This window comes from Hermetia illucens, chromosome 1 (assembly GCF_905115235.1).
Source record: "Hermetia illucens chromosome 1, iHerIll2.2.curated.20191125, whole genome shotgun sequence".
NCBI classification, from domain to species: domain Eukaryota; kingdom Metazoa; phylum Arthropoda; class Insecta; order Diptera; family Stratiomyidae; genus Hermetia; species Hermetia illucens.
In genome coordinates this window covers 171,491,311-171,514,139 of record NC_051849.1, presented here as the reverse complement: position 1 = coordinate 171,514,139, position 22,829 = coordinate 171,491,311, and the positions used below count along the sequence as shown (strand labels likewise).

The window sequence follows — 22,829 nt, the reverse complement described above, 5'->3', positions numbered from 1 at the left end:
TCAAATCCCCATCCTGCGTTTTAACCCACAGTTGTTTTGGCCGGCCTTTTGGTCGCTTACTGTCGACATCTTAGTGTTCAGACCAATCTTGGCAAGTGCTTTCTCGTTGGCGGGGATTGCGGACCATACTATTGAAGGCAGCTCCCTCGTAGTTTTTATGACCGACGCAACCACATATGGATAGGGGATATCCTCATTTCGGATGTGATCAAGGCATATTACGTCTCTAGTCCAACGCAATCGCGAGGCGCAGTTCATTGTCTTTTATAGTCGGCTAACACCACTACGGGTATTATAAAGTTATACTCTTTAGAGACAATACTTCTACTGTGTCTTATTGAGAAGAACGGCTAGAAAGGGTGATAGGGAATGATGCCCTTCGCTTGAAAAACTTTCAATTCTAGATCTACTGGAAGTTCTACTTTAAACTAACCTCCTATTTTCTTATAACAACGAAACAAAGGTAAGAGTTTTCGACAGTGGAAATATTGAAGGTCTAAATTAAACAATTTACGTAAGTGAATACAGTCGCATATACACGACTAGGTCGACTATTTTGATGTGCAAAGTTCAAAGAGCGCCAATCAAAACTGAATGGTAAAAAGAAAATATTTTCCAGCGTAATGGAAGAGCGTTCCAATCGTCTCACAGATGTTTCTCTTTAGTAAAGGGAGAAATAAACCTGGATATTCAGCCGGATTCGATAGAACTCTAACGTATTCCATCATGAACTACAATTCTGAGTCTGAAGACGAATTAATTTAAAGGAGGAAACCCCTTTTTTTTGCATAATTCGCGAAATTCTTCCTGCTTTAGCTTTTATGTGGGCAAAACCGTGCGATTATCGGCCCATGCTTGAACATCCAAGAGGTTGTCACCTTATATATAACGAGTACAATGGGCCAACACGGCCTGAGTGCTCAGAAGCTCTAGTTTCTCCCCCACCATACACACCTTATATATTTGTTGGAATTGTATTTGGTTTGTAATTAAGAGTGAAAAATATCTTTACATGCGAAATAGTTTCTTTTCAAAATGACGTTTTCCATATCTCCGCGAATTCTAACTTAAAAAGTAATAAACCGATTATTACGAAATTCGGTTGTATATTTTTTTAGAAAATTACCAAGAATATGACCCCACATGTCGGATGATATCGTAGTTTTAAGGGGGCCTTTTTTACAAAATTTGGATTCAGAGAAAAATTGGATTTGCACTTGGAGAACTCTAGTTACGACCTTCAGCAGAGTAATGCCGCGTAACTTTGTTCTTCTTGCCTTAGATAAACTGAAAAAATCTCTAAAAAGTATGTAGAAGTAAGCCTTCTGATGGTTGCCCCCTAAAGTAAGAGTAGTTGTCCTGTCTAGCAAGGGTATTTGATTTGGAAGCGAATCTGACCAGTATGTAGCGAGAATTAAGTTCTTAGCAGCTAGTTGTCATACAGAGGTACATATATCAGATGGTACGAATATTGCTATCATTTTGCTGATAGTAAAGGAGTGCTGCGAAACGATCCAATGCAAGAGAACACGAATAAATTTGCATTGTAGGAATCGTGTTTACCAATTTCAAAAGTTTACTGAAAGTGCTAAAGCTAATTTTGTTTCAATGTTCACCACTTTGCTTCCGTTATATATATTATATGCAAGTCTTACACATTCCCGCAACAATTGTATGTTGCTTAGATCCTATGATAATATAATATATCTAAGAAAAAAATCCTTGAGACTTTTGATAATTTGCGTATAATTTGCATATAATTCCTTTTGTGTTTTTGTGTATTTTTTATATGTGGATACAGACACAGTGTCAACTGCTAAATTGATATTGTCATTTCTAATGAGTAAGTCTGAGAGGTTATTGTAACTTAACTAAGCTTCTAAAGACTTCATTTTTATCGGTCAATATATATTCAACTATTTGCTTGTGAAATGGAAATTTTGTATTACATGGAATATTTTTTCTTTTGAGTTAAATGAGATCCTGATTGTCTTTGTTGGTGAAAGGCACACACCTTTTAAAACTGTGATATAACTTTCAAACAAAAAGCAGAAAATGGAATAAAATGTACATCATCATATGATTATTATATATAAAACTGATTCTTTTGTATTTTAATTTTAAGTTTTAGGAAAATGTGTAAACGCATTCCGAAAAGTTTGAAAAAGATAAAGTTTTGCAAAAGAAACTCTTTAAGAAGTCATTCAAATAATTGAGTTGTATAATATATTTATATTGTAAATTTCCAAAAGAATCGATTCATGAAAAAATTGCCTGCATTACTTAATAAAATTTGCATAATAATATTCATATATATATATATTCGAAATAGAAAAAGTTTCTGTTCTAAGATTAGCAGAAGTTTAAGAGAATATAAAAACTAACGCATCATTTTTTAATCGCCAGAGGAAGAATGAACGAAAAAAATATTTGTAGAATTTCAAGAGTGTGTAAATGATAAGAATTTTTGGTTATGTGATGTCCTAGAAGAATGTAGTAAAGCATTGATAAGGGAGAGATTTTGTTCGAAACAATGTTACCTTTTCTTGTGGTTAGTGGATTTTTTCAGTTCGGATTACCAACAAATTTAGATCTCTAGCCTTTTGAACTGGGTGTGAAATTATATTATTTTATATGTTTCCTATTTGTATTAAGCATTTATCTTTCTTGATATTGTTTTTGTTGTTAAACGTGTTATTGTTTGCTGTTTCGCATCTAATTATTAAACTTTTCATAAAGAGATAAGTTGTGAGGCATTATTTGAGGATATTTTCATATGGAAGTCATTTCTATTTGATATTGGGGTATTTATCATAGTTAGCAAATAGATGATACAAACATTAAACTTTACCATTTGTTGTATAAAAGTATATAAAAATATCCTCGGCGTTTTTTCTTTCACTCGAGGTGGTAATAATGTTCTTCCAAATTTCAGGAAAATACATTATTTTTATTGTAATCAGATATTAGCAGATATTATTTTGTTTATAGTGGAAAATCAAAAGATAGTTCGGAAAAATTAATAGAAAAATTAGCAATTATAAGATCATACCTGACCACCTTCTCCTTCGACACTTTGCAGTTCACGCCATTCCTCGATCGTTTGGGCAAGATCAACGGTACACAGTGGCACTTTTACTTCACCAATTTGATCGTGTTTTGAGAAACGATCAAAGTCAAATATAGCGAATACCAGTGTTTTATTCATAGCGTCAGCATAGGGCAAATTCTAGCAGACAAAAACAAAATAGTTTAAATATTTATCAATGCGCCTCTTTTTACGGAATCTTTGTTAGGGAACTTCATTCCTAAGGGCACTTAAATAATTCCCTAAATATTTCCTTTTCTGCATTTAAGTTTCATTTATTTCATTTATTAAATAGTATACTTGCCTTGAAGGTGAAAGTTTCATTAAATACAGGATTTAACGTTTTACGATGAACTTTAGTTTCGAATTTCTTTTTCTTATCTGGAAGCAAGTAGACTTTTACATAAGGATCGGACGTGCCGCCCATATCAAGGGCTGGAAGTTCTTCGGCTTGAAGCACAGTTACGGCCAAACTGTTTGAGTTAAAATCATATTCCAACTGAAAAAGATTGAGGTAAAACCCTTAAATTATTATTTAGTTTTTACTGATCGTTTTTCAAAGTAGAAATTATAAATATTATATATTATTTCTTTGATACGGTTGACTTTTTATTTAATTTTGCGGAGAATTTTACTGTAAGTAAATGATTAATACCCCACAGAATTATTCCATCTTACCCTGAAATTTCTGTAGGGCAACTACTTTGATTTATCTGAAATCTGAGATCTTCACCAGAAAGATAGAAAGGATTGGTTGTCAATATTTTGAAGAACGACACCAGCATCAAGTATGCGACTTGAAAGGCTATTCTGCGTGCGTCGTTTTCGCTTTTATAAATTAGAATAATCCTGGAGCGCAAGTGGTAGCACTTCGAAAACTTGATTTATAAAGAGCAAACTGGTTTCTGCTCTGGGTCCTCCCCGCTTCACCAAAGTCTCATTAATTTTCAGAAAGTACTCGAAATACTAGGATGGCATGTGTTGGGGGTGCGTAGTAGAGGTTCTAGCATCCGCGAAAATGATGATGTATAAATACATATATACAATATTTGAAGCCAAGATGAAGTCAGAAATGGCTGCATTTTGCCGCCAGCGCTTTTTTCTAAATTATTAGGTCTTTGATGTTTTTATTTTATTTTTACTTTAATTCAAATATACAATAAACATATAAACTCCGCCATGTTATTTACTCGTATTTAGCATGTACGTCCCAAGTCCAGGAAAGAGGAAACAAAAATCAAACGCTGTTATCAGAGAGATAAATAAGTCCTACCTGATCTCTCTTGGAGATAGGTACTGCATTATGCCTACCAAGCAAATGCATGTCGTTAAAAACAAAATGATTGTGTTGAGTCATAAGTCTCGGGAAAATATCAAGGTGTTCATCACAGTCAACGCGGCAGGGCAGGGCTCAAGTCAGCTCACCATTATATCAGTTGATCGAAATATTCACTTCTTCAGCGTGTACGCATCACAGACAGGTCGACCTGATACCGAAAAAGATGCCTTCTGGCAACTGCTTCTGCCTGGTGATGACTATATCACCATTGCCGGCGACCTTAATGGTCATATGGGCGAAAAGGCAGACGGTAACAGGTGCCATGGTGGAGAAAGGTTTGAAGCTCACAGTGAGGGTGGAGAGTGTATAATCGATTTTGCGAACACCCATGACCTTGTAGTTGAGAATATATGCTTCGATTATCTCATATTCCCACATTTTATACTGTGAACAGTAAAACGCAAATCTATTATATTCTCATAAAACGTTGACATTTTGCCAGCGTCACTGACAGCAAAACATCGACAGTTGATTAATGTCTTGCGAATCAGACCACCGATAAAACAACATGAGGAACGCACTGGCCTGTCGCTTATTAAATGGTGGCCATTTCGTATGAAGAAGGGAGAAATGATCTCACTTACGTAATCTCCAACAATTACGAATGTGGGAGAGCCGTGGAAACAATTTAAAGACACTATCTATAAAGTGGATGCAACCCTCAGTAGCACCAAGCCAGGTAAACGGTTCATGAACCCAGATACTTGTATTTGGAACGACGTTGATGAAATGAAGGTCCGTGCAAAGGAACTCCTCTACCACAAGTTTTTAGTCAATAAAACGCTGGCCAATTTGCACATTTTATTACAATGGTAACCGAGAAGCAAAGAAAGCGACTGTACACAGTTCTATTATGGAGCAATTTGTTGAAAAATAGAATGGTCGCCTCAAGCAACAGGGTCTCAGATTGAATCTGAATAAGACAGAATTTTTGACGACTGATCCTAATGGAACAGGCACTATCACTGTCAGCGGCAGTGACCTGTCCAAAACTGAGTGATTAAAATATCTAGGGACAATGCTATTTGGCAATGGTAAACTGCGTTATGGGATGGGCTCAAGCATTAGCGCAGCCTGCGTTAAGTGGCATTTCACAACTGATGTCTTTGTGGCCGATATATAAGCAAATACCTCAAGTCGAAAATTAACCGGACAAAAATGTTGCGAACGATATAGGGTTGTATCTATCATGGAAAAATTGTGTGTGAGGCATCTTTGATTGGTCATGTGATTCCCATCAGTGAGAATTAACGTTCCAGGTTTGGTCTCAACATGGAAGTCGATGATAAGTGATAAAAAAACCGGCCTAAACAACGGTGGCTTGATATGCTGGATGATGGTTTAAAAACCTTGCGACAGCATCCAGGTTAGACCTTTGATAGAATAAAATGGTATAACTGATCACCACCAGCCGACTGCACTTGGGAACGGGGCAAAGGCTAAAGAGAAAGTAGAAGAAAGAACATAGAGTTCACCAAAAATGTTGAACATTTATTCATAAAAGAAAGAGAATTATAGAAAAAATGACCGTGCTATTTTTTTGAAACAAAGGAGGACAAAGGACCAAGCTGCACGCTATTGTATTCTCGTAGCATTTTTATTATTGGGTTCCCTGGAAGTACCTGGAAAAAAATATCAGTGCGGATACCATTTTCAGAAATTAACTTGAAATATAAAAACCTTTCCATTAGGGGTGGTATACTTCATGAATAAAAACGTAGTGAAATGGCAAAACGTTAAGAAATGTAAGACAATCAAGGTAACATGAATAGAGAAGATTCTTTTTAAAAAGCAAAGAGCGGAGGGCGGTGAGGAGTTTAATGGACAATGACAATGTTTTCACTACCACCACAATGTCTACTCCAAACGACTCTAACTACCCTGTAAGAATTCATAGAGGCAGAATAGATTATGATGGAGCTCGGATTTTTCTTGAACTAAGCTCTGAAGTCTGAGTTAACTGAAAACTAAAATCGTTATTAGCAATTTTCTCTAAATATCGCCCATTTCATTCATGCGCTTTGTGATTTTGGCACCTAATTGAAATTGGCCGTTTAGTGGGACATAGCGCATCTATCGTGGGGACGTACCATCGTTCATAGTTCGCTGAAATGCGCTTGAGGAGTCCCTGAGATGAATGCACTCCCCCTCAACTGTTCCGTGCCATGTGGTCCTGGGATAGTGGATTCCACTGCATAGTTTGGCCAATAATGAAAAAGTTGCCCCTCCTTAATGTGTAGCCTACCTACTGCTATTTTCGCATTGTCATCAGCACTGCCATGGGTGACTGCCAACCAAGTTTTTTGTTCGAAATTAACCGTATCCAGATGACACTTGGCAGACAACTGTTGCCCAAGACTTGGACCTTTTGAGTGACAGTGGAGGTTACTTTCCATGTGATACTCCCAAATAGTAACTCAGAAAAATGTTAATACAAAAGAGTCTCAGCAGCTCTTCAGATACTCCAGTTCTACGGGAAGACCGGCAAACCCAACGGCCTTGCCTCGCTTGATCACATAGATGACAGAGATAATTTCACTTGTGTTTAGCAGAGCAATCTGTATCCGCATGCAACGGTGATTAGGCAGAAGAGGTGGAACTTTATCAGATATACTACGGTTGAGAACTGTGCTGAAGGGGCAAGAAGAGCTTTCAGCTCCCTACCCGATTCCTTTATATGCACCGGCAGTCCGCCACATTTTATGGCGTTAATTCGTGGTAAACCATTTTATCGGCGCTAGAGATAAGAGTTATTTTAAAGTCGGCGCAGTGCTCACCAATATTCCGTGGGGAGCTTCAAATTGTTTTAGGTCGTTTTTCCCACTGTCGAAAGGCAGTCGGGTCCCGTAAGGGTACCGTGCTGAACTTTGGGGTCGAAGCTCCCTACGCCTGTAAGAAGATGCAGACGAGACACATAAGCGGAGGCAGTCAACCAACTAGTTGTGAATGAGTACCTGAGTCAAATCAGGGTAGTAATCTCGGGCGAGCGCAATGCTCATTACATTGCCTCATACAGGGTACTGTAATCGTGTAGTGTACCGTTAGGGTCTTGAATGAAGTCCTCTAACACACTTCAAAGCCCTGATCCAATATGGATTATTGCGCCAACGATTATTATTATTAGCTCGTCGAGGGTGGGTGGTGACACAAGCGCGCCAATAATTTCTGCTACCTTAAAGTGAACGAACTGGTTTTAAATTTGGCACATCTTCTATTAGATTCCATACAGCATCTCTCGAAAATAAGCGTTGCCTAGCAGCAGAAGAATATTTGTAACAAAACCAGATAAGATAGATTAGGCACCTTCACATTTTGTTATATGGAGTGGGATCTCCTCTTTGATTAGCTTAAGTTTTGGTCGATATTTAGGTCTTTAAGGGACCAGGATGCACCGGCTAATCATTCACAAGTAATATTCTGAGCTGATTAACTTAAATCCAAGTTGGCATTATGTTAAATACATACATTATGATTCATACTCAATGTTTTTCTTCGATTATCGAATGAAGTAAAATGGCGATTAGAGTAGATTTAGAAGTTGTCTTCTAAATGGACGTACCCGAAAAGAGTCTGACATTAACGTCGAAAGGGAACAGTATTTGATGGTCGTCCACTTTCACAAATTCAATACGGGCTATTTCCGCAAAACTCCTAATAACCTGTCCAAGAGTTTAAATAAGCACTGGGCTACCAGTGCCTTTTCTTCTATCTTTCTAAATGTGAAGGCCGATCCGTGGAAGTAAGGAGCTGAAGAAGAAGAAGAAGTCTTTCAATGGAGATGTGAGGAACGTGATCAGTGGACTCCACATCGATGATGATGTGCACTGAAAAGGTGGATTTTAATTCACATAACATTCGGTGAAGTTCCTTCTTTTTTGGATGATATGGGAAGCCATCAATCCTTCACCAAACGGATGTAAAATTATTCAATCAACGCATTTAAATGAATTCGTAAATCCTGGGAATCTGAGATCTTTTGCAATGAGTGGAAGAAAAGGATGGTGGTTAAGATTTTGAAGTAGCCACCTGTATTGAGTGCAACATTTAGAGGGTTATTTGTGTGCTCCTGCTCTTATGTAGCTAAAATCATTCGCTTCACCTGTTTTTCATTGATTTTGAGAAAGCTTTCGAAAGGGTGGTCCCGGTGAGTATCCAGAATTCTCTATCTAGGATATGATAGCATAAAACACTGTGTGTTGCATTAAGGTAAAATGTCTAAGGAATTTGAGGTCTAAAGTGGAGTTCGCCAGGGTGGCACTCTACCGCTACTGGTATCCGCGCACGGTTGTTGTCAGCCAACAGAGCTTATTTCAGCATACAAAAACTGGCCCGCTCGAAAAGTCTCACCATAGGGTCAAAGCTCTTACTGTACAAGACTATGATCTTGCCAGTCCTCATGTATTCCTCGGAGACTTGGGTTCTTAGCAAGAAAAATTGCGAACTCTTGGCCGTGTTCGAGAGAAGAATCCTCTGAAGAATTTTTGGCCCTCTACATGAGGATGGACGATTCCGTAGCCTATATAATGACGAAATCTATGGGCGATACCATGACGTCCGGTTGTGGATAAAATCCGGCTCAATAGGTTATGGTGGGCGGATGACTTAATCCGTATGGATGAGGATGATCCCACCCGGAAAGTCTATAAGGGCAATATCTATGGTAGGAAAAGAAGACGAGGCAAATCCTGCCTAAGATGGAGCGATGGCATAGGTCAGGACGCCAGACAGCTTTTAGGGATATCGAATTGGTGGACTTCGGGGCTAAACCGGGATGTCTGGAGTTCCTTATTAAGGCAAGCCTAGACCGGATACTAGTTGTTGCGCCGTTGATGATGATGAAATGGTTCTGGATTTGGAGAAGAATACATGCAGAGTCGGCTGAAAGCTAAAACCCAACAAAAGCAAGGTTTTCAGTCTGAGTGATCATCTCTCTCTTTCTATTTGCATTACTGGGCAGAAAATCGAGGGTACAGAATAATTTGTATAAACTGAAAGCCCCATTTATGCTGCCGGCAACATTGAATTTGATTTTGATGGATGCATTAAATGGGCTTAAGTTGCTGTTTAGTTCAAAATCAGGAAAAGCAAAGCCACCCCAACGCTCCATTCGGCGGGAACAGTTGTCTCTATGTTACTATGTTGGAGTTGTACATGGAAAGTCACACTACTAGCTCCGACTAAGCTTTGGTCTGAAGTGTCGGTGATAAATTCACCGATTCAATATAATTTGCACTGATTTTGAGTTTTGCGAATGATACAAAGGAGTGTATCACACCTGAAAACTGGTCCGGTCACGCTGCTCTCAGGCAAAAATGCGGCAGCATCTGAAGAGTTGCTTGTGTCCGGTTGCAAAACCGTAAGCCGTCTTCGCCCCCTTTGAATTTTTAACACTTTGACGTTAAGTCCGAATAGAAAACTGGGAGGAACTCGCTCTCCATTTGATCCAATTCGACAACAAGTGGATGCGGACTTCGCGGGCCATTACCACTGTTATTCGAAAGCTTCAAGCTTTGATCAACTCATGACTGCTTCGCGTCATAGTTGTGCAATTTCGTCGTGTGAATGAGTAACAAATTAAGAAAGGGGGACAGCAAATTTGCTGGCTATGACAAGCAATGGACCCTACTATCGTAGAATAATAGCCGCTATGCCTTACATTCAGGTTTTATTGCGACCATTTCATACAGAAGAATCCTTCCAAGAATTTTTGGCCCCCTATGGGTATGGACAATTTCGTAGCCTATGTAACGACGAAATCTATGATACCTCCACCGTCTGGTTATGGATCAAGTCCGGTTTAATAGGTAGTGGTGGGTGGATCACTTAATCCATATAGGCGAGGATGATCCACACTGAAATTTGATAAGATCAATATATGATATATGGTATAGAAAAAAGACGAGCCAGACCCTACCAGAGATGGAACGATTGCGTAGGCTGTCGCTAAGCATAAAGTATCTAGTTTAGTTTTTTTCTAGGCAATTATTTAATTGCACGAAAGTGATATAACCTTAAAATTTAATATCACATTACCAACACCGAGCGCGTTCTAAAGATCATCAAACGTTATAACATTACAACATGTATGGTTAGAGTGGTTAGAGAGGGAAAGGTGATATTTGTAATATTGCTTTGTAATATCACTTTTCTCGAAAAGTGATGTGATATCACATTACCTGCTAGGGTATGTTTCGCGCATCTTTAATCTAGATGTCTAGTTTTCCCTGAGGTTTTCGTGGAAATGCTTTTTGGAACAAAATGTGATACTTTCGTTGTTTTTAATTGCGCAATTTGACGAAAAAATGGCAAAAGTCGACATAATTAAGAGCACCTCTGCTATATTTAGTCATTCACAGTTCTTATTAGATGTAGAATAGGTTTTCTGTTACGAAAATTCAATGGATGGATGTAGTATTCACTGCATATAAAGGAGATACTCCCACATAAAGAACCGTTCAACCGTTTTTCAGCAAATTGAGTGTGATATTCAGACAGGGGAATAGAAAGATATAGAATTGATTTTTATGCCTCCCATTCACTTCTCAAAGGAGCTTCGAGCATCCACATATTCCACATATTTCTTTCTTGAGCTATTTTTTTGGTTCATTTTCGAATGATACTGTGAAGGTGCGAGGTTGAGGATTCCACATTCACCTGAGCAACCCATCACACTGAATCTGTTTTGTTTTCCTGGAGTACCATGGAAATTACAATCAACCATCTATTTAGATTTCGAACACCAAATCGAAATATTCTCATTTTTGTCCTTTTTTTATATTCAAAATAGCAGGAGTTCATGGTCCTCTTCGCTTCTTAGGAAAGTAGTTGAATATTGAGGATGCACTGGCCTTTAGTTTTAGTACGCCAACATATTTAATCTACCATTTCAATTACCGCGCATTGATACTGACTGCTTGACGGCGTTGACATTGATTGATGATGGCAATATATCACGCATTAAGCTATTCCTTGACCGAAGCTGTCTTTATGGTGTTGGCGCTGCCAGTATACTTATCCTGCTAGGGTAGGGTAACAGTTGACGACAGCAATTCCTACATTAAATATCAGTTTAATTAGTCCCATCACCTGAGACAATAGCTTCTAGAAATCAATTTGCCACATGTGAACCACTTTTGAACCGGGAGGCAACAAACACTATTGTCAAATTATGGCCTATTTACTGTCAAACCAGGCAGGCCAGGCATTAAATACAATGAAATGAGTCGGTTTTCTTTGTGATTTCTTTTCCAGTTTGGTACTTTTCTGAAGTAACTTTATTATTTAGTTGAAAAATGAAACACTTTCTTGGAATAATATAATATACATAGGTGCGAACATAAATGTGTGCCAAGAATGGGATTATAATAAATGTATTCACCTTATATTGTAGCTTTCCTAGTTTTTGTTCACTCTGTTTACTTTCACCTTCGTCTGGTTCCTCGGCATTCTCTGTCAATTCTTCCATATCCGGCTGCACCTGGGAAATGGAATTGAATTTATATTAGTACGAATATTATCATCTATCTTCGTTAGGTATTCAACTATTGGAATCAGGTACAAGTTGTGTGCACGAGCAAGTGAACAAAGCCAATGGGAAACGCATTTTCTTAGTTTTCTTCGGGACCTAAATCCTTAACAATCTTCTGAAATGAATGGTAAATGCGTTTTGCGTGTTTCGAACCCAATAAACTGCCCAATAGGTATGTACATATTTTATGATTACTGATTTATTTATTCAACGAAATCAGTGCCAGAAAATTAAACTGACATTTAGGGATCATTTTCACATGTTCGTGCAACACTCCTACATACAATTTCTGTCCATTACAAACCTTCTCTTTGTAAGCCGACCCAAGTAGCTGCACCGATTTCAAGTCGACACCTTTCATACCCTTTTTGCCGTCTTTCGAGCGTCGTTTTCGACAACATCGGCGTATACAGAAGAAACAGATGCCAAGGATAACAAGACATACAGCAATTATAATAGCGACCAGTCCCCATGTTGGAATACCAATTTTATGTGCTACGTCTTCAGTAATTTCAACTGCTTTTCCGCCCACCACTTCTAGTTTACTGGGGACGGTTGTGCCTGGTTGACTTTCTGTGGTGGAAAAAGGAAAAACAAAATTTATGGTTATATATAGTTACGATGGTGATAAACTTGTTTATGAATTCAATTTCTATGAACATGTGCCTGTTAATGCTGAATATTTTAAAATAACGACAATGGAACGAGTATTGCCCCCTTTAGCATTTATGATGGATCTAAAGTTATTCACAACTTCAAAACAATTCCATTTAAATTTCTAAATTACGAGATCTATTTCCGAGTTTGGATTGTGGGATGGAGGGTGAAGTAACTTCCTCTTTAATACGACTTCTTGGCGAATTAGTTGTGGGACTGGTAGAAAATGTAATGAAGGAGCATCTCCTGTTGAGTTTTTAAGTTGTCCTTTGTTCTTTTTTTGAAGAAGTTTTATATTTATAATTGAATGAACCTTGGAATGTATATATGGACTTTCTGTGTCCATTGAAGTGAGGACTAAGCCAAGAATTTCCTTCCTTTCTGGTCATTGGATTTATTCATTTATTTATGATAATTAAAGACAATATACAAAAAAGCAAATTCCTAGTTACATATTGTCCTCAGAGGGAGGAGCAAGTAAATGGCTTAATTTACTCTTAAAGCTAAGGAAGAGGACATAGTGAGAGGACCCAAGCTGTAGGACGTTGTAGGACGGACATATCCTCGGGATCGAGGAGTGAAAGTTGATGTCGAGCTCTGCGAAGGGTACTTTAAAAATGTCCGCACTACGTATATTACGAGAGCCAATGCGGAAAATAATATCCGAGCTGGCAAAGCAGTTCATCTGCCAATTATATATTTTGAAAGGGGTACACATATCAAGGAAGATGCGGCATTGCTGCAGGAAAGGGAGATTATGAGTATCTGCAGTCGCGATGGATAGTTCACCCGGGGAAGACTCTTTTCGTAAAAGAGGCTCTGGCTGAATTTACGTTGTACAGCCTCAAGAGTGTGACAGTCACCATTGAGGAAGGGGGCCAGTCTATACGGGGATATTCAAGGATGTTTCTAAGAAGGGAGTTGAAAGGCAGGGCTGAATGAGATGAAGTTGGAGCAGGAATGTAGGATAAAAGCAGACATTTTGGAAGCTCGATCGATGATGAATGAAGTTTGTCATCGAAGCTTACATCCAGGTCTTGAGAGGAGGTCAGTAGTGAAAGGGATTATTCGCCAAGAGAGTGGGGAAAGGATGTTAGGGAGAGTCTAAGTGAATAGCACATCCAATGGAATTTGCTGACTTCAGTGTCAATTTGTTAATCATCGAGCACCAAAGGACCAAAGTATCAAGGTTGAACTGCAAGAGAGTCAGTCCAACGGATAAGAAATAGAGACAAATAATTTAAAGTCATCAGAGTCCAGCAAACTCGGACAAGTGAGGATAGAGGGGAGGTTATTGATAAAAAACAGGAATAGTAGGAGGCCAAGTATGGAACCTTGGAGAATGCTGAAGGAGGGAGAGAAGGAACGGTATTAGTGTCCATGAAATAAATTCTGTAGGATCGGTGTAAGAGGTAGGAGAAGATTGTAGTCAACGATATCAAAGGCTTTGGCGAAATCGTTATAAATAGCGTGTACCTCCTGTCGCGAATTAAGGCATTTAGCAGTCAGATTCCAGAAGGAAACGGATTCTGGAAATGACGGAAACTATTTTCTCCACGATATAATTAACGAAAATGGAAGCAAGGTCATAGAATTCGCATGCACCAAAAACATGGTAATCCCAACCACTTGCTTCCTTTACCGTAGGATCCACAAGAGAAAATGAACTTCACCAGATGGGACAATATTCAACCAGATTGACCACGTCCTTATCGAGGAACGAGTTCCATCTAGTATCCTCAATATTCACTCATACCGCGGGGTAATTGTGCCAGCGCCGGAGCAAAATATCGATGCCAGATAGCAAATAATGGGAGTACCAGGCCGATATTGAAAAGCTCGGAAGTAAAAAAAGTGCATTGAAATATGTCAGAGTTTTAGGGCAGGGAATTTTGGTGAAACAGAACCAACACCGGGAAGCAGCATTGATGTAAAGCGGAATCAGTTAAAAGACGTCATCAATACGGATACAGAGAAAACCATTGAATACGAACTGGGCCGAGCTTTTTTCGAATGGTAGCAAAAATGCTGTATATAAACGATATTAGGAGCTACCCACAAGAACCAACTGAGATAAATATGTAGAATTAAGATATCCCGCTGACGAAGTCGGTAGAAGGAAAAAGTGAAAGCATGTGAATGACGTAAATGACGATATCTGCAAATTGAACGGCAACTTTAAGAGATAGAATTTAAGATACGCTTACACTTTCGCGAAAGGAATGACAGCAATATCCCAGCCTAGAACCATATTTTGCAGGAACGTAGCGGGGAATCATATTGAAGTGCAGTCACTGTTCCATCCACACTCGAAGAAGTGAAGGATGCACTAGAAATGCTGATAAGCAACAAATTTGCTGGGTGCGTGGCAAGGCATACGACAGTGTTGACTGTTCTGCACTGTGCAAAATATTGTCTAGTAAAATGGATTTGGTTCATCAAAATGATAATTTGTGGTAACGGACGCTAATCCGTTGTTCGATTGTTGGTAACGGCTACTGAAAGGGGAGACGATTTCCCATAGACTTCTGGTTAAGGAGCATCACAATTTTACAATGCGATGCAGCAACGGAGACTAACGGTATAGTGGAGAAGGATGCTTTCTATGGCCAGTTACACGTAATGCAGGGGAGCCTTCCTAAAGGTGACATTGTGATCGTGATGGATGATCTGAATGCCAAGATAGGCTCTGGCAACACTCTGGTCAGACATTTGATGGGGAAGCTCAGTTTTGGTGATCGTTGCGGTCGCTAACAGTGGGAGGATTGAGGATTTTTGCAACTCCTACCGCCTCATCATTGGTGGTATATTATTCGAGTAATACCATAAGGTCAGTTGGGTTTCAACCGACAGACATCTTACGATCAAGCAGATTGACCCCTTTGCGATCAAGAGTATATTCAGGAGTTTTCTCCCAGTTTACACCGAAGACGGAGGTGGCAGATTAATTGCATTGGGCAATGCAGTGGAATCCATCCTCCCAAAATGGCCAACGAATGGGTGCGGGCACTTTAGGAAGTCTTGGTGGGAGCTGAACAGCATTTCAGTGAACCGCGAGCTGCAATGCGTAGGTGAAGTTGACGCGCTATACCCTATCAAAGTGGGAGATGCTCCAGAGTCGCCTTACAGGCCACTCAAACAAGAACCCGGTAGGAGAAGGTTACTGAAATAGAAGTGGCTCCAAGCTCGATAAAACAAATTAGCAACCTAGTGAAATGACGTCCACACAGTTTTACTACACCTCACAGCTCAGTAAATATCAACAGTTCAGATCCCAAAACAACCACCAGCGAATCGACAAAACTACAACAAACTGCAAGCCCAAGAGACGATACAAGATCAAGAAACTACCCTTGACAATACCACAAAAAAACACTGGCAAAGGGGGAACAACAAAAAATCTCCAAAGACTTTCTTTAAGAGAAATCAAAATCATCTCTGTAGTTTTACCATATTTCCGAATCCCGACCTTGAATTTGATCTAGAATTTCGTTACTTATTTTCGTTTGTTACCTCTAAGGAAAAATTTGGGTGTGGAAAGGTTTTTTGTCACGTTTCTAATGCATGGGTAAATAAAGGCGAATGATAGTTCCCACTGACACTGAGTTAAACCGTAAATAGGTTAGGGATGGGGGGGCTCTTTGTAGGAAGAAGATCAAAGGAATAGAGTTTCGAAACCGAAACTACTCCGTGAATTACATGGCACATGGATGAGCCGCTTTGATTCACTCGCTGATGAAATAATTGGGCGAGATATTATGGAGAGACGCATCCGGGGAGCCGATTTCTTTATCGGTGAGTGTTAAGCTGTGAAGATAAATCTGATTAATTATAAAAATGGTTTACCGGAAATCAAAGCTCCAATAAATACCTATCTAAATCAGAATTGATCGGAAGAACGAGTGGGAATTTCAATTAAAAGGGGAGTTTCATCTAAAGCTTAAAAAACTCTGTTAATAGAAGCAAGCCTGCCAATCAGCATGAGTTAATTGGATTTGAAATTAACAAACAGGTGGAAGGAATGCTTTAGAAAGGGGTCATAATATCAAGCAAATTTCTTTGAAATATGTCTCCGCTGCTGGTTTCAAAAAAATTAAATCCAGGAGAAGCCAAGGTGTGTTGAGTTTTTACTGACTTTCAAAAATGAAATGCAGCAACAGTAAAATATTCCCTGGAAGAACATTGTAATCCAGGCAAAAATGGTACGGACTGACGTCAACGAGTGCTTCAGATTAGCAAGCTATTAGAAAATTCATCCCATTATTTGCCAGAATAAACTCTGAACGCAAGTAACGACGCCGCCAAGACAAAGTCTGGCGAAGAAAGGGGGGGAATTACTAACTATTAATACCAATATGGATACTTTGTGCAGAATACTCCATCCTGAGTACAAGAAAGATAGTTTTGCGTTGCGAACCAGGAGCCAGGTGGGTGAAGCTGAGGAGTCTCACTGTCAAAGAGCCAATTCCTCTGAAATTTCCCACCGGTTGCGACGAAATAGCAACAGTAGTATAAAATTTCTATGATTAACCCCTGTTCGCCCATTATGGTATGACCAAGAAGTATGTGATCAGTTCCGTTGGAAGCGACTTAATCAAACACGCGAATGTGATCTGCGTGGTTATGTGAGACGTTGAAGTTCGAACAATAGCAAAATATTAGGTTGTTGCATATGAGATGGCTGTTTTGGCAATCAAGTGAAGTTAGTTGCAATTTTGGTGTATCAAACCACCACCAGTTGGCGCTGTTGCTGTTGAATATTGAAGTATAAATACTCCTACATTTAATAAAGGAGTCATTTCAGTTTTGACCATCGTTGGGATAACAGGGAATGGAAAGGAAAAAAGGACGGAAAAACGCCTGGAACGTATACTTTTTCTGTATGAGTTCAAATTCGGTCATAAAGCGGCGGAGGCGACCAAGAATATTAACAGCGATATGGTAAGCGAACGAACCACACGGAGGTGGTTCGAAAAATTCCGGTCAGGCGACGTAAACCTTCAAAGTGAGCCACGTGGACATCCGTTTGCTAGTCGAATCTGACACACGTCAGTCTGTGAGGTACATTGCCGAAAAACTGGGCGTACACTATTCGACACTTTCCCGGCACTTGCAACAACTTGGAAAGGTGAAAAAACTCGACAAAAGGGTTCCGCATGCCCTTACGGAGTAAAGCATGGCGCTTCGAATGGAAATTTGCAGTTCTCTACTCAACCGCAACAGAACCGATCCCTTTTTGCACAGAATAGTGACATGTGATAAAAGGTGAATATCATACCACAATCGTGGCCAATCAGCACAATGGCTAGATACTGACGAGCATCGAAGCATATGCCGAAACTGAGCCTCCATCCGAAGAAGGTATTGGTGACTAGTTGGTGGTCTACACCTGGAGTTATCCACCATTCTTTTCTGGCACCTGGAGAAATGATAAACGCATAGAAATACTGTGCCCAACTCGGGGAAACCCACCAAAAATTGAGTATTCAACGGCCAAGATTGGTCAACAGAGATGGTGTGATACTCCTTCACGACAATGCACGACCTCATGTTTCCAGAACAACGGTTCAAAAGTTGAACGATATCCACCATATTCACCAGCATTTGGATCATTTTTTGGCGGAAAAACAATTTAGGAACGAAAAGGCTGTCAAAATTGCTTTCGACGAATTTATCAACACCCGACAGTTGGACTTCTACGAAACTGGCATAAATACTCTTGAATCTCCCTGAGAGAAGTGTTTTGAATTGACTGGCACCTATTTTTATTAAATAAATACATTTTGGTAAGCTTTACAGTCGTTTCAAATTCTAGTACAAAACGGCCATTTCATTTGCAACAATCTAATATTTTTTAAGATGAAATAATTGTCCGATCGCAAATCTTAAGTTGGCTATTGCGTCATCGACGTGATATATATAAATACACAATATTATAAAAATTTTGAATTTGTAATTTTTTTAAAATATAATGATCGAATTGGAGTCAATACACTACTTTATGATATTGAATTTGAATATCTTCATACCCTTTGATTATTCCTTACCTTGGGGTGGCTCTGCTGTTGTTGTAGATTTATGATGTTTATGATTGAATATGACTGTATGAGGTTCTGTTGTGCTTTCTTCTTCGACTACCGCCAAAGTCGTTGTTGTAATGGGCGCGGCCGTTGCTTCGGCTTCGCGCTTCCACAGCCGAATATTCGGCGCCATTATTGGTCTGAAAAGATAGAAGAATACAACAAAATTTAATATAATTTTTTTGATTGAAATTTGAGAAGAAATATTTCAGAATCAGTTGAAGAAGTTTATGTTGAGGGTGCAGGGAGTCCTGAGTTCGCATCCACTTGATGACGGACCGGACCACTTGGGAAGCAACTTACTTCCTTTCTTGTGTTTTCTTTTCAGTTCATTAATTCAATGTTCTTTTCCTTTTAATTTTATTATTTGATTTTGATTTGAGCTGATAACCATTTTGGGATGCTAATCGGAAATCATTGGTAGTAGATCTGATGGCAGTCGCAAGGAGATAAGTGCCTCATTGTAATAACCATGATGTATCAATACAATTTAAAATTGTTCAAGGTGTCCTTCGAAACAACGCTGGGGATGTCTTTGATTGAAGAAATACTGTATTAAACTTTTGGAGCAAATCGTATATTGTCAAAGATTACCACACTGGGCAATTTTTTAGTTAAGTTCGGTCCAAAGGACCAATTAGAATTCATTTGGTTTACAGTATATGAGACCATTTCTTCACAAATAACCTTCCTAGCTTATAGTTTCGTAACTTAACTTTAACTTTGTACAGAGTGAAGAAAGGAACCAAAATTTAATTTCTAAAATCAATTAAACATTTTTTGGTTATTACCCGAGAATGTCAAGGCCGAAGGTCAATATATGTAAATAGCAAACTATTAAATTAAGTTAAAGTTTATGTCGGTTTTCAGTAAAATATAATTCGTACCCACATCGTGATTGCGATCATATATAAAGGAGCGATTACCAACTGTAGTTATTTTCTTTAACGCAGCTCCTAGCACAGTGTCTGATGAGTTGGCTCTGCCCTGGATGAAACCATCAGTCGTCCCTTTGTTAAAGAGCAATTCTATTTTTTTATTAGAGTGAGATTAGCGACTTACGTAGGAAAGACTTGTGATAAGAATGGTAGCAGGCTCACAGGTTGGAAGGGTGTGAGTACCAATGGATCATTAGTGTAGCTTAAGTAAGTATTTCAATCAGAATTATTTCAATCGAACTTATATGTTGATAAGATTCCTGCAGCTTTCCCCGGATGCAAGGATTTTGTTTGGGAACTAATGCTAATTAAGATTTCGCTTTAAATTTGAAAAGTCATATTCGATACTAGGACTTACTATTTGCGGTTGTATGATACCTTTTTAAGGTTTTGTATAAACAACCTTTCATGGAAATCTGTTTGCCGGTTTCTCCCTCTCTGCAATTTTTTAGATAGACTCCTTCAAAATAAATTGGCACGGATATACTAGTTTGCATTACCGGCTAAAACTACCCTAATCTAATCTTACTCACTGCTCCGTGGAATCATCATCAAGTATTACATCATGGGGTGGAGTGAATTCACTAGAGCTAGGATCTGTTTCCTGCTAACCGCGCCGCACTTATCTGATTTCAAACGCTTTTTCTCCCACAACTCTCCAATTGTAAGGATAAGTCTTTGTATCCCCGAATCCTTTAGCTGTTCTTATATATTCAAAGGTTTCTCCATTTCGGCGTTTGTCATTGGCAATATATAAGTTATCTAGTTTGCTAAGGTGTAAATTGGCATTATTACCGAGAGGATACGGGTCTGAAGGTAAAACACATATTTACACCTTCTTTCTTGTAAGTATAATTACTGTATGATAGCCGAGAGTAGCAATTCCACCTGTCAGCGTCTTAAGCCGAGGAAGTAATAAAACGAATGAAGTCGGGCAAAGCAACAGGACCTGACGACATAGCATTTAAGTTTTCGAAAGCAACCAGCTGGGGCCAAACACTGTCAGTCTGTGATTTTTTTAGTCGGTTTATTGAGGAAGGTAGAACATCATCTGACTGGGCAGAAAGTACCAAAGATCCAATGTTGAAAAAGAAAGGCAGTCCACCAGAATATTCAAATCAGCGTCCAATCTGGTTGCTGTTCCACCCCATGAAGATTCGTTCAAATAATCGTTTGTGAAGAATTGCGAAACTACTGATACAATACACGCTGCACGGTTATTAATGAAGAAACGCCGTGAGAAGCATTCCCTTCCATATCATTTGACCGTGTGCCACATGAACTCATCTGGCATACTCTGCGACAACACGTAGTACCAGAAAAACTCGTGCGCCGGATTGAATTGCTCTACACAATCTGAAAAGTGAAGCTCGAAGTGTGGCGGGTGTATCAAAACTGCTTCGTGCCTCCGTTGCTGTTCATCAAGAAAGCGCCCTTTCACCACTTCTCTTTGTTTTTGTTATGGACACTGTCACATGGGACATCAAACGTCCAGCGCCCTATACACTACTTTATGCAGATGGTATTTTCCTAGCGTCTTACAGCAAAACTGATCTTAATTAACTGGCTCAAAAATGGAATCAACAGGGTCTCAGATTATAATGTAATAATACAGAATTTTCATCAATCGATCCCCATGAAACAGACACTATCACTGTCAGTGGCAGCGACTTGTCCGGAACTGAGCGATATCTCCCTGAGTGATTTACATATATCAGCTCACAGAAGACGGCGTTATGAAATTGCTTTACGCATTAGCGCAACCTGGATGAAGTCGCGTTCTACAGCTGCTATTTTTGTGATCAAAGTATCAACGAATGTCTCACATCTAAAATGTACTGTAGTGTCGCCCTGTCACCTTCTATGGTTCAGAGTGTTAGCCAACTATAAAAGACAATGAATGGCATCTTGTGGTAACGTTGCGTTGCCCCTTGAATCCGCCGATCATGGGGAATTTACTTGGGAAGGTTGGTATGAAAATCGAAGTGAATTGTTAATGACCAAAAGGCCGACCGAAACAACTGTGACATGATACGCTGGATGGGGATTTGAAAGCATCGTGACTGCATCCGGATCATGCCTTTGATAGAACAAAATGCCGAAACCGATCACGACGAGCCGATCCTGCTTGTGAATGGAACAAAGACTAAAGGAAAGGGAAAAAATAATCTGAGTAGTAGTGTATTTGATGGGGTCAATGATTAATTTGTCTTTACAGAATCCATACTGGAGATCTAAAAGACTTCGTTGCCTCGCAACAACGGGTAGGAATCTGTTGCTGCAATATTTACCATTGCGGTTAAGAAACATATGGATCTCTAGGAGGATGGCTGGTCTGGCGGCTTATTAATCCTAGGTAGCAGGACAGCTATAGCGCTTCTATGATGTGCGGAATAACTCTCCGGAAATGCGCGTTACGTATAATTAAACGAAGATATCCCATCTTGATTCCACATTGATGTGAGGTATAAAGATGTTCTACTGCAGATTGCAACAGTTCATTTGCGGTCTGCAACCCTATTTTGCTGCTGGGAATAACGTTTGAATAATTGAAAAGAGTATTACTTGCTTCTGAATCGCTCCATCACAATTTTATTGGTGCTTCGCTATGGGGCTACGTTCGCCTTTAAGCAAAAGTTTCATAAAGCATTTTATAGCTTACAGCCTAATCTTTTCGTCCCTCAATCTGATTCAATCAATTTCTCTCTCGCTGAATCGATTATATCGCTTGGCGGGAAGTTGATCAAAATTTAACCAAATCGTTATTCCCCATGAGATGTTTTGGTGGTGATTTGCATTATATGGGGAGATCTCTCCATGAATGGCAGATCCACTCCTTCCTTTATGAAGAATTGCTAATCCAATATCTTCGATGTTAGTTTAAGACATGTGGAGTCTCTTAATAATTCTTAGGTGAAGCCCTCGCTAATATATCATGATATGTTACGTGTCAATGCAGTGCAGACGAAAATCAGATCTATGACTGAATCAGACCCGTTTCCCTCTTTTCAATAAATGTTTACATGACCTTTGTTGGGCAGCAATATGCCTTTTGCACAAAAGTTTCTAATACACTGTCCTCCTCTACCTTTGTCTCTTTACTTTCCCACTCGAGGTTCCAAGTGACTGACCAAAAGTATCCAAAAGTGATTGCTATTCGGCTTCGTCCGCTTGCGGAATGGTTACGGTTTATTTGTAT

General features: G+C 39.2%; 1 protein-coding gene across 3 annotated transcripts in view; it reads right to left on the bottom strand.

Annotated features, from left to right (window-relative positions):
- The window catches only part of LOC119647199 (synaptotagmin 1-like), a 144,176-nt gene that overhangs the window by 38,043 nt on the left and 83,304 nt on the right, over positions 1-22,829 (bottom strand). For all 3 annotated transcript variants that reach the window (XM_038048013.1, XM_038048012.1, XM_038048011.1), the window contains 5 exons: positions 18,660-18,832; positions 12,260-12,528; positions 11,806-11,904; positions 3,393-3,587; positions 3,053-3,229 (listed from right to left, as the gene is read on the bottom strand). In XM_038048013.1, coding sequence (XP_037903941.1) covers positions 3,053-3,229; positions 3,393-3,587; positions 11,806-11,904; positions 12,260-12,528; positions 18,660-18,825 — 906 coding nt within the window. In that variant the 5' untranslated portion in view covers positions 18,826-18,832. The remainder of the gene's footprint in view (positions 1-3,052; positions 3,230-3,392; positions 3,588-11,805; positions 11,905-12,259; positions 12,529-18,659; positions 18,833-22,829) is intronic.